General features: G+C 39.4%; 2 protein-coding genes across 2 annotated transcripts; one reads left to right on the top strand and one right to left on the bottom strand.

Moving 5' to 3' along the window:
* Positions 1-1,321: 1,321 nt before the first annotated feature.
* LOC121385966 (tigger transposable element-derived protein 4-like) lies at positions 1,322-2,383 on the bottom strand. Its single transcript, XM_041516760.1, has one exon. The coding sequence runs from the start codon at positions 2,381-2,383 to the stop codon at positions 1,322-1,324; it is 1,062 nt and encodes a 353-aa protein (XP_041372694.1).
* Positions 2,384-10,066: 7,683 nt separating this feature from the next.
* LOC121385967 (actin-binding protein IPP-like) lies at positions 10,067-11,677 on the top strand. Its single transcript, XM_041516761.1, has one exon. The coding sequence runs from the start codon at positions 10,067-10,069 to the stop codon at positions 11,675-11,677; it is 1,611 nt and encodes a 536-aa protein (XP_041372695.1).
* Positions 11,678-12,500: the final 823 nt, after the last annotated feature.

Consider the following 12,500-nt stretch of genomic DNA (forward strand, 5'->3'; position numbering starts at 1 on the left):
AACACCGTCGACTCCGACTGCAGTGGTGCCAGATTCATCGACAATGGCCTCAACTGCGATGGAGACAGGTGTGGTTCAGTGACGAGTCCCGATTTCTGCTCCGACGTCATGATGGAAGATGTCGCGTGTATAGGCGTCGTGGTGAACGTTATGCGGCAAACTGCGTGCAGGAAGTGGACAGATTCGGCGGGGGTAGTGTCATGGTGTGGGCAGCCATCTCACACACTGGCAGAACTGACCTGGTCCACGTGCAGGGCAACCTGAATGCACAGGGCTACATTGACCAGATCCTCCGGCCACACATCGTTCCAGTTATGGCCAACGCCAACGCAGTGTTCCAACATGACAACGCCAGGCCTCACACAGCACGTCTCACAACGGCTTTCCTACAGAACAACAACATTAATGTCCTTCCTTGGCCATCGACATCACCGGATTTGAACCCAATTGAGCATCTATGGGACGAGTTGGACCGACGCCTCCGACAGCGAGCTGGCAGCAGCCTTGCAGGCCGAGTGGGCCACCATCCCCCGGGACGTCATCCGTACTCTGGTTGCTTCAATGGGCAGGCGGTGCCAGGCAGTTGTCAACACACTCGGAGGCCACACCCGGTATTGACTCCAGATGACCTTGACCTTGGTGGTGTGTCCTATCACTTACTCACAATGGACTAGAGTGAATTGTGAACAATCCTGCAACATTTGGTAATTATCGGACTCACCATTCAATAATTAAATCAATTCTCCAAATGTTACGACAATGTGGTTTTGCGTTTCTTCTTTTGAAGAGTATATATATATATATATAAATTAGTAAAGTAAAGTACGCTTATAACGAACTGCAAGGGACCAGCTTCATTGGTTCGTTATAACAGTAGTTCGTTGTACACATTTGCAGAAGTTGGTAATTTTTATTCCGAAAGTCGGCCATTTTGAATTTTGAACTCAATATAATAGTAAACAAAATAAAAAATGCCTTGGTGATTATAAGACATTTATAAAAAATATATCATTTATTACAATCAATAAATACAACAAAACATTACTGAAAGATCACATCAAAAGAGTTTAGTGAATTACATGTACCTAATCACGTTTCGTCACGTAATCACTAATCGTGGTTTGTTTACTTAGCGTTGGACGCATAACTTCTAATGCCGAGTCAATGTCCGCAATGCTGTCAATCGAATATCTCCTTTGCTCTGAAAAAACAGTCTGACTGTCTCGAGTGCCTTGTGCGTTTCAACTGCTGTGGGCGTTGGCTGTTCGGGTGGCTCCTGTGTATCGTTGTCGGGGTGTTGTCGTCTTCGTCGTCAGAACTCTCAGAACACGCAGCACTTTTGAACCCACCCTTTGCAAAACAGTTCACGATACACGATGAGGTCACGTGACGCCAAGCACGATGGGCTGTGTTGATAGTTCACTTTTACGTTTGCGATTATTCCCTGGTCCATCGGCTGGATTTTCGAGGTAGTGTTCGGGGGCAAAAAAGCCAGTATTATACTGGTTAATCCGGAAACTTTCGGATGCGCTGGACAGTTGTCGACTAGTAAAAGGATTTTTCTTTTTTGCCTTTTCATGCTCTTGTCTAGATCTTTCACCCATTCTGTAAACAATGCTCCCGTCATCCACGCTTTCTTGTTTGATCTGTAGTCCACTGGTAAACTTCGCACATTCTTGAAGCACCTGGGTTTTGCCGATTTCCCTATCACCAATAACTTTAACTTTTCGGTACCGGTCATGTTGGCAGTGACAAGCAGTGTTATTCGATCTTTTGATTTCTTGCCGCCGTGACACTGTTCTCCTTTCAGTTGAAGCGTTCTTTGAGGAACAAGTTTGTAGAACAGTCCTGTTTCGTCTGCGTTGAAACTATCTTTTGGATGAAACACAGCAAGGTAATTTGGAAGTTGTGAAGTCAGCCAGTTATCAACAACCTCTTGGTCTACTGCGGCACTTTCACCATGCATAGCTTTGGAAATAATTCCCCGTCTTTGTTTAAAACGTTCTACCCATGCATTGTTTGCCTTAAAATTCACATGGCCAAGTTTGGCTGCCAGTTCGTCCGCTTTTTGCATAAGTAGTGGTCCACTCAAGGCGATGTTTTTATTGCGTGCTGACTTGAACCACAAAAAGAGAGCATCGTCGACATCTTGAAATTCGGACGTGCGAATTCGTTTTCTAGCTGTGTTGAATTCTGAAGATTGACATTTTGATAAAATCGTTTCCCTCTGTTTCAAGATGGTACTGAGAGTGGATTTGGGAATCCCGAACTCAGCTGCTATGTCTTTCTTTGATTTTTGTCCGAGATCAACAGCTGCAACGATTTGAAATTTCACATCTAGATCGAGCGCTTTTCTTTTGCGTGATGTTTTCGTGTCCGTCATGATTGCATACTGAACGAAAAACTGACACGGATTTATAACAAACAAAGAGAATCCCATTAATTACCGCTGATTAATATCATTGTATATATATTTTGAGTTGAACGTGTCAGACTGTTTTTGGAGTACGGTTGATCTCACGGCTCAGCTGTCCGTTAACACTGATTGGTTTGATACGTAACGGTTCCGGTATAATTAGTGACTTAATCCCTTAATTGATACCTGTTCCCAAGTCCAGACAAACAAAAGTTATTTAGGCTGTTGTTTTAGTGCGGTCGTGCGGTCGATCCCACGGCTTTGCAGCGTTTTACACTGATTGGTTTGATACGTAATGCTTCCGGTATTCACGGTTCGTTATGTAAACACTTATTTACACTGGAATTAACTATTTGGGACCACAAAATTGGTTCGTTTTAACAGTTAATTCGCTATACATAGTTCGTTCTATACATTAAAATGTATTACTAATATATAGGGGAGAAAATCGGGACTTTACAATCAGTTCGTTCTAACCGGTAGTTTGTTATAAGCGTGTTCGTTCTAAACGTACTTTACTGTAATTGATATATATGTATTGAAAAGTAATAGTTTTCATTCGACCTACCCTACCTAATTTGTCTAGACCCGTTCTTGGAACCACACATTTTATATATAAAAAACCCCATTATTAATCGATATCTTAAAAAACAAATCGTTTACAAAAGAATATGCTTGAAATGTTACGTTAACATTAACGGCAATGGTATTTGATTTGGTGCATTGTAACCTCCAGGAAACGACACACCTCATATATACAAGAAAGTATTAAATGTGGCGATTTCTTTTTCAATGTGGCTACAAAATTCGGTATGTTTTTACTTCTACCAAGATGACCCCTTATACCCCCCTAAAACCGTTGTATGTTCTATCTTGTCGGTGGGATGGTGTATATAAAAGATCCCTTGCTACTAATGGAAATATATAGCTGGTTTCCTCTCTAAGACTATGTGTCAAATGTTTAACATCCAATAGCCGATGAATAATAAATCAATTTGCTTTTGTGTTGTTGTTAAACAAAACAAACCGTATCGTTATTTTGACAGCAATTTCGTTTCAAGTAAACACAGGGGCGTAGCGTGATCTGGACCTGGGGGGGGGGGGGGGGGGGGTCGAATATGAACCAAGTGGACCCCTTTTCTATTTTGGTGTTGCACCACCAGAAACTCCATATGTATGTTTTAGTTCTGAAAGCGGACCATTTGCTTCAGCGGGGGAGAGGGTGGGTTCCGAATCCCCCGAAACTCCCAGCCTACGCCCCTGAAACGGCCACCTTTTTGCTCAAGGCAGATTGCGTTGTAAGGATAATCATCGGCGTTTGCTCTCGAGGTTTTATTTATAACTATGTACTAGGCCTACAAATCAGGTGAGAGAGAAAAGAAAACGGTGCTTTGATTAAGCCATCGTACATACGGCTGGTAGGTACATGGTTCGCAGCCCAGTATCGGCGCCAACCAAGAGCGAGTCTTAACGACTCAATGACTCGGTATAAGACCACTACACACTCTTTTCTATCACTAACCACTAACAACTAACCACTAACCCACTGTCCTGGACAGACAGCTCAGATAGCTGAGGCATTTGCCCATAACAGCGTGTTTGAACCTTAATTGGATATAAGAACGAAAGTAAATTAATAGAAGTAGTAGTAGCGAATAGAATATAGTGTTTCACGTCAATTATATCACGTGCCATGTCGTGTGAAGGTTCTGTTTGACATAATCAGTTGCCTTTGCTGATCATGTTAACATTTTAAAATAGGAATAGTGTTATAGAAGTGGTGGATCAAAACATCCAGGTGATACACCAATAGGACCCGAAAGACCATGGATAGTGGTGGTAGTGCGTTACGTGACATTTACGATATTTAGATAATGATTTTATTAGGAACCCTCATTTTTGCTGAACATTGCAGTTTTGTCTTTATTACACCTTATATAGGCATTATACAATTAAGGTTCAAGCACGCTGACTGGACACATCTATCTGGACTGTCTGTCAGTTACGGTTCAAGCACGCTGACTGTCCACACATCTATCCGGACTGTCTGTCAATTAAGATTCAAGCACGCTGACTGTCCACACATCTATCTGGACTGTCTGTCAATTAAGATTCAAGCACGCTGACTGGGCAAACATCTATCTGGATTGTGTGTCAATTAAGGTTCAAGCACGCTGTCTGGGCACACATCTTAGCTATCTGGACTGTAAATTAAGGTTCAAGCACGCTGACTGGCACACATCGTATCTAGACTGTCTGTCAATCAAGGTTCAAGCACGCTGACTGGGCACATATCCTAGCTATCTGCGAGAAAGTCTCTCAATCAGCCTTGATGGGTTTTGAACCACAGTCGTGAACTTGACAGCTCATTGACGTATACATAGCACCACGCTGGTATATAGGCGTCGGATTGCCGAAGTGGAGGAGCATGCGCAGCTAATATATATTAATTCATATTTCAAATGTGGGGATGTAACTAGTCTTCAAAGCTGGGGAAGGGCGATGCCTTCCCCCTACCCCCAGCCAACCATAGTTCGACACCTATGTTACCCACCATTATATCAAACCCAGCCAACCATAGTTGGACACCTATGTTACCCACCATTATATCAAACCCAGCCAACCATAGTTCGACACCTATGTTACCCACCATTATATCAAAGCCAGCCACCCATAGTTCGACACCTATGTAACCCACCATTATATCAAACCCAGCCACCCATAGTTCGACACCTATGTTACCCATCATTATATCAAACCCAGCCTCCCATAGTTCGACCTCTATGTTACCCATCATTATATCAAACCTAGCCTCCCATAGTTCGACCTCTATGTTACCACCATTATATCAAACCCAGCCTCCCATAGTTCGACCTCTATGTTACCCACCATTATATCAAACCGAGTCACCCATAGTTAGACCTCTATGTTACCACCATTATATCAAACCCAGCCTCTCATAGTTCGACACCTATGTTACCCACCATTATATCAAACCCTGCCACCCTCGAATAGTTTTGTTTGCCGACCTGTGCTGAATAAGAATGTTGACGATTTCGAGTACTGTGGTACATTTGACATTGATTTGAAAGCGGGATCTAAGGGAATTCCCCGTTTTGCAAAAAACTTACACCGATTGGCTGAATTATGATTATATATTATTTACATTGGTTATCATTAGCACAGTAATAGGATAGAAACGTGTCATAGATCGGTCGCACGGATTTGATCGCCTGCCAAGTTTAATTGATGAGATAAAAGTTTGTACAAGACGTTAGAACACACACTGGGTAAAATGGAGTCGATATCGGTAAGATTTACTAAAGACATATTTTATAATTTATTGCACACACACACACACACACACACACACATATATATATATATATATATATACTCGCTGAAAAAAGTTCCTGTGCACCAAATAATTGCATATAGAATATAATTTACTTGAAATCTGGTCATAAATATTTCAGTAAATGAACGTGTAACCACTCCCGTCGATATTCCTGCGGTGTCCTGTGAATTGCATGAACTATTCATGCTTTGTGACCACATGTTGCATTACTAGCATTCTTTGTCACGTGCTCCTGTGTGACGTCATTTTTCTTATTATTGGACTTTAAAACTATTGTATGGATTCTCATCACTCAGAAAAAACATTTTTGTTGGTATCTGATCGTCGTCAGTGTGATGCCATGCCTTCCAGAAAATGGACTCCTTCGAACGATGGGTATGATTGAGGTTAGAATGGCACAAACGCCGTTGCTAGTAATTTTGGTATTCATTGGTGTTCATCAGAACACTATGCAATATCTGCGGAGATGTTCTCGACAGTTTAGGGGTACTAGGGATCTTACATGTTTAGGGAGTTGACACGTGACACCACGTCAGCAAATCGTCAGTATTAAGCGGGTACACATATGGAATCATTTGGAAATGATACGTTTAACATCCTAATGCATCTCTGAGTTAAGGCCAATTAGGTGATAACAAAGTACGACCATCACCGTACATCAGTACGTTGTTCTGTTACATCGTCACCGACGGCTCACCAAACATTGTGTAAACAGTACTTCAGGTTCAGAAGGCAGGAGAGGATCACCGTACTTTTAACAGATAATGTAAACTACAATATTTTTAAATTTTAAAAATATAAGTCCTACTGAAATGTTAATGATGCACATGAACTTTTTTTCCGTGAGTATATATATCTATATATATACCATAGTTAGTTTGTATACTGTCCGTAGTCAGTTTGTGTAATGTCCGTAGTTAGTGTGTGTACTGTTCGTAGTTAGTTTGTATACTGTCCGTAGTTAGTTTGTGTAATGTATGTAGTTAGTTTGTGTGCTGTCCTTACTTAGTGTGTATACTGTCCGCAGTTAGTTTGTATACTGTTCGTAGCTAATGTGTGTGCAGTTAGTGTGTATACTATCCGAGTGTTAGTCTGTGTACTGTCCATAGTCAGTGTGTTTACTGTCCATAGTTAGTTTGTACACTGTCTGTAGTTAGTTTGTGTACTGTCCGTAGTTAGTTTTTATACTGTCCATAGTTAGTTTGTATACTGTCCGTAGTTAGTTTGTGTACTGTCCATAGTCAGTGTGTTTGCTGTCCATAGTCAGTGTGTTTACTGTCCATAGTTAGTTTGTATACTGTCTGTAGTTAGTTTTTATACTGTCCATAGTTAGTTTGTATACTGTCGGTAGTTAGTTTGTGTACTGTCCATAGTCAGTGTGTTTGCTGTCCATAGTCAGTGTGTTTACTGTCCATAGTTTGTTTGTATACTGTATGTAGTTAGTTTGTGTAATGTCAGTAGTTAGTTTGTGTAATGTCCGTAGTTAGTTTGTGTACTGTCCATAGTTAGTTTGTATACTGCCCGTAGTTAGTTTGTGTACTGTCCATAGTTAGTTTGTATACTGTCTTTAGTTTGTATACTGTCCCTAGTTAGTTTGTGTACTGTCCGCAGTTAATTTGTATACTGTCCGTAGTTAGTGTGTATACTGTCCGTAGTTAGTTTGTGTACTGTTCGTAGTTAGTGTGTGTATTGTCCATAGTTAGTTTGTGTAGTGTCCGTAGTTAGTTTGTATACTGTCCGTAGTTAGTTTGTGTAGTGTCCATATTTAGTTTGTGTACTGTCCGTAGTTAGTTTGTATACTGTCCGTAGTTAGTTTGTGTAGTGTCCGTATTTAGTTTGTGTACTGTCCATAGTTAATTTGTATACTGTCCGTAGATAGTTTGTGTACTGTTGTGTACTGTGCGTAGTTTGTGTGCATTTAATTTGTCTTTCACACCTTTCTCTCTCTCAGGAGCTGATTTGTTTTTCTTGAGTACTGCAGGGGCAATATTACGCTATTTATTTGGAAAACGGACACAAAAGGGTAGGTTAGATCCATATAATAACTATGTATAATAATAACCATATATATATATATATATATATATATATATATATATAGTCCTTTTGTTACTGTGAATTAAAACTACAAGATAAATTTTGATTTTGTCCCAGAATAAAATACTAGTAAGCTAACTAAATAGAATTAATTTGTATCATGATATTTAATAATGTCAAAACATAGATCTACTAGATAGTTATGGCGTATCAAGTCCATTCCAATAAGCCGACGACTTTAAAAAACAAAACAAAAAACAAAACAAAAACCCAACAGTTCAAGTGTCTACAATACGTAGAACTATATTTGTTTACAGCCCCAGATGAAAATCGTTGAAGCTAATAAAGAGTCTGGTCAGTCTGGCGCTGACAAAATATAGAACGTGTTCAATATTATTGTCTCCTGCCAGATCTGTAGTTCGGGCCAGCAGAGACGCGATGTCTTTTGTCACATTGGTCATTCGATTCAGTTTTAGTGCGTTTTTTTTAAAAACTGGTACCATACTCGCCAGACTCTAAAATCGATGGTCGCCCAACGGACTACATTTGTAAAATTCTTAGTCGCCCTTAGCCAATAAATGTCGCCACTGGCGACCAGGAGTGACGACCAGGCGACTGCTAATTCTCAACGCTGCTTTTGTTTAGTAATATTATAATATATCTATAATATGACAAACGTATTAAGGACACTCAAGTGGTGAGTTATCAACATCACGTGGCAAAGGAACAAAATACAAATCAATACGTTGAAATATTCTGATTAAGACTGCGTTATTCACATTTCTTTCAAATATATTTACAAAAGTCAAGTGACATCCCGCAAGTATTTAATAGAATAATCTATTCAAAACACACCGGCAACATAATTTCAATGTAAAATAAATAAATATTTTTTTACGAACTATTGACCTTTGACCGGCCCTGTTTCCTGGAAATTAGGCTAAATCGGAACCACGATCAAAACGGAACCATTTGTGTTGGCGAAAATTAAACCAATTTGGCTATAACGGCAGGTGAATGCGTTGGCGATATTTTATTTTATTTTATTTCATTTTTGTGTGTTTGTTTGTTTGGGTTTTTTTGTTTTTTTTGTCTCTTTTTTTTGTCTCTTTTTTGTTTAGCTGTAACGGCATTTCAATGTATTGATGAACTTGATTGCATTTCACCGACTTCGAGCTAGCTGCTAATGCTTCTATCTTCCCTATATAGACATACACATAAAACAAAGTAATAAATAAATAATATAGCTGTTGTGTTATTGAAGATATCATCGTTTACAACTTGTAATGATATTGTGTTTGCCACACATTATTTTATTTTTGGTTCCATTTTAGCCATATAGCTATAGGTTGTGGTACGGTCCTTTTCAGCCAGCGCTAGGTTCCGTTTTTTTCAAATTGGTTCCATTTTCGTTTGGGGCCGTTTTGGAATGGTTCCGTTTTCACTACAACTCTGAAATCGTCTAATGACAATGCGATGTACGTATTGTTGTGTATTTCGACATCATTCTGAACCGTTTGTTTCAATGGTTTGGAATTCTGGCATGGCTGAAGCGAAATCGCGGATTCAATGCAATAAATCAAATTAATAAATAAATCAAATTATAACATAGTCAGTCAGAAAACGACAGATCGCCCGTCGGACTAGTACATGTATGTGGTTATTCGGGGATGCCCGTCACGTGATTGAAATTGTATTACGTCAAACGTTAATGCTCTCAACGCCGTTATTTTTTCTTCTGATTTATGGACCATCGTCATAATTCAGTTATTTGTACAAAACATTAATACTAAGTGGGATATTGTGGTTATGTAGATGATTAAATAAAATACTTTTAGGAACAAATCAAAATAATAATTTGTTCCGCCTTTAAGTTTGTACCTTTTAAGTTTAGAACATAGCGATTCAGTCCGTATCTGATTGGCTGTTAGAGTAAATTTAAATTTGCATTACCGACAGACGTGAAATAATGTAGGCCCCTACGTTCTTTTTACAACATTCGGGGACTGCCCCTAAGTCATTTTGTAGAATAAAAGCAGTGTATACTGCGTATGACAAAAGGTTGTTGATAATACATCACGGGAAATTAATTGAAAAGGGTTTAAGCGTGTTATATGCTATATTTTAAGTATAGCACCCGTACATGTATCCTTTTAGTACGAAATATCTGCCGTCAAAATGAATTCAACTGTATCATTAAAATTAGGTACGTTACTACAATACTTGTTCTGTTTCAGATCAGACGTTCTCAAATAATGGATCGTACTAAAAACAACATTCTCCAAAACATCCACGAAGAAATGGTTAAAGGTACGTTCAATGACCTTGACATTGTCTGTAAGAATGGGACAACAACAGCAAACCGCTTGGTCCTGGCCGCGATGTCACCTTACTTCAGGGAAATGCTGACATCAGATATGACAGAGAGTCGGACGGGCGTCTTAAATCTGCCCACTGTCACGGTGTCGGTGTTCCAAGATGTGCTCAAGATGTCTTTGTGTTCAGTGGATCTTGTAAACGAAGGCAACTGCGTCAGAATTTTAGACGCGTGTGAAATGATGCAGCTGAACAACGTCAAATATATGTGTCGTCGTTACCTTAAGGGAAGTATCGTGCTCAGTATTGATAACTGTCTACATTGGTGGAGAATTATGGACCGCTGCAATGTTCGTGATTTGTCCAACAGAGCAGTCTCTTATCTGACAGAAAACCTGACCGACTTTGTTGAAAGAGAAAACATTGTTCATTTGTCAAAGAGAGAACTCTTAAAAATCCTGTCCACAGATGATTTGAAATGTAAGGAAGATCAAATTATGAAAGGTGTTATGAAGTGGATTGAAAGAAATAACCCGGATACAGATGACGTAACACGTATCTTTGAAATGATCAGGATTGATCTTGTTCATCCACAGTTTCTCATTGAAAACGTCGTTTATTCAGAAGTCATTTGTGGAAATCAATCAGTTCAGCAAATGATAAAGAATGTGTTGTGGTCACAACTTACGAGAGCAGGTTCTAAAAGCAGATTTCAGAACAGACGTGTAGATGTATTCATTTTACATCACAACAACACTTGTCTCCTGTCTTGTTTTACATCAGAAGGAACATGGGAAGACGTTCCACCTGTTCTAGTAGATCCTGGTTCTGGGTATTCAGCAGCAAGTCTAGGCAACAAGATCTACATCACTGGTGGTGTCAGTAGAAAAAGATGTACACTCATTTACAACATATGTAGAAGAGGGTGGGAAACAGGTCCAAATCTCGAAGAACAACGCGTCTTTCACTGCATGGCCACAGTTAATTGTAAAGTGTATGCAATTGGTGGCGAGAACAGCACCACGATTGAAAAGGTGAGCGAGAGTGGATTACGCTGGCAGCTTGTTGGAGATTTAAAACAGAACAGAATGGATGCATTCGCTGCTACAGTTCGACACAACATTCTGGTGATGGGTGGAGAGAGTGGAGGACGTGGATCAGATGTTATCCAGTGTTTCAATACAGCGACTCGCTGTGTGTCTAACCTCAGCTCACGTTTACCATACAGATCGGTGTGTCTGAGAGGTTCGGTTCACCTGTCTGATGTATATCTGCTGGACTATGATGGACATGTGATGCACGTTCAGGTCACTGACAGTGATGGTGAAATCAAGATTGAAGTCAAGTCAACAGCGAAATGGCGATCATTTGATTTTTGGTTTGACATATTATGGCAGAACGGAAGCTTGCTGTCCTTCAGTGGCTGTGACACTAAGTGTAAAATTATAAAATACAACCTGGCTGAAGGGAAAGAGGACAATATTACTTTCCCAGAATCAACGAGAAGTGGTGATGTGTATACTGTTCTGCCAGTGGATCATAAAGCATAACAGAGTTTGGATTGAGTTTATTCTGGGACATAACATCGTTTGTATTTAATCTCACTGATCAAGTGGGTCTCTTCCTATTAGGATCTATTTAAATTCTGCGTAAAACATCACTAGCAGTTTGATGAATTTGGTCACAAAACCTGTAGAGAAACTAAAATTTGATTTAACCAAAAAAACAACAACATAATAATAAAAATAATAAATAAAAAAATAAAAAATGCACCAAAATTATAACGCCTTAAACAAATGTATTCAATTGTTTCTCGAATTATCTTTTTGATCGATTAATTAAATATATTCGCTGAAATCAATTTTAATTTGTATATTTGGCGATTTTGCTAACAAAGGCTAAAGATGGGGTCGGGCACCACTTCACCTATTTTGGTTTGTGACTGGATTATGGCTACGGAGCTATAAACCGGGGGATAAGGCCTTATTTTGTTTGGCTAATTCTCGGTGTTTAAAGCTGCTGTTATACTAGTGCAAAAGACAAACGTAACAGCACTTTTAATAAACTCGAGCTGTGGCTCGTCTTCACAATAAACGTACATCGTGAAAAACGTCTTTTTCATTATGAAGACGATAATAACGGAAAGGTATCTTGTCAGTTATTTCCGTTTATTGGATTGGATCCACCTCAAAGAGAAAAAGAAGAAAAAGAATCGTACTGTACGGAGAACTTTCGTTTAAGAGTGACTGTTTGCAACACAATGCGCTTCGTGCATTCACACAGGTGTCAATTCAGTGTTTTACTTATGTGTATAATCAAATAATTAATGTGTGTAATCAAACAATGTGTTTCTGGTTCTGTGTGTAAGATATT

This window comes from Gigantopelta aegis, chromosome 12, assembly GCF_016097555.1.
Source record: "Gigantopelta aegis isolate Gae_Host chromosome 12, Gae_host_genome, whole genome shotgun sequence".
In the NCBI taxonomy this organism is placed as follows: Eukaryota; Metazoa; Mollusca; class Gastropoda; order Neomphalida; family Peltospiridae; genus Gigantopelta; species Gigantopelta aegis.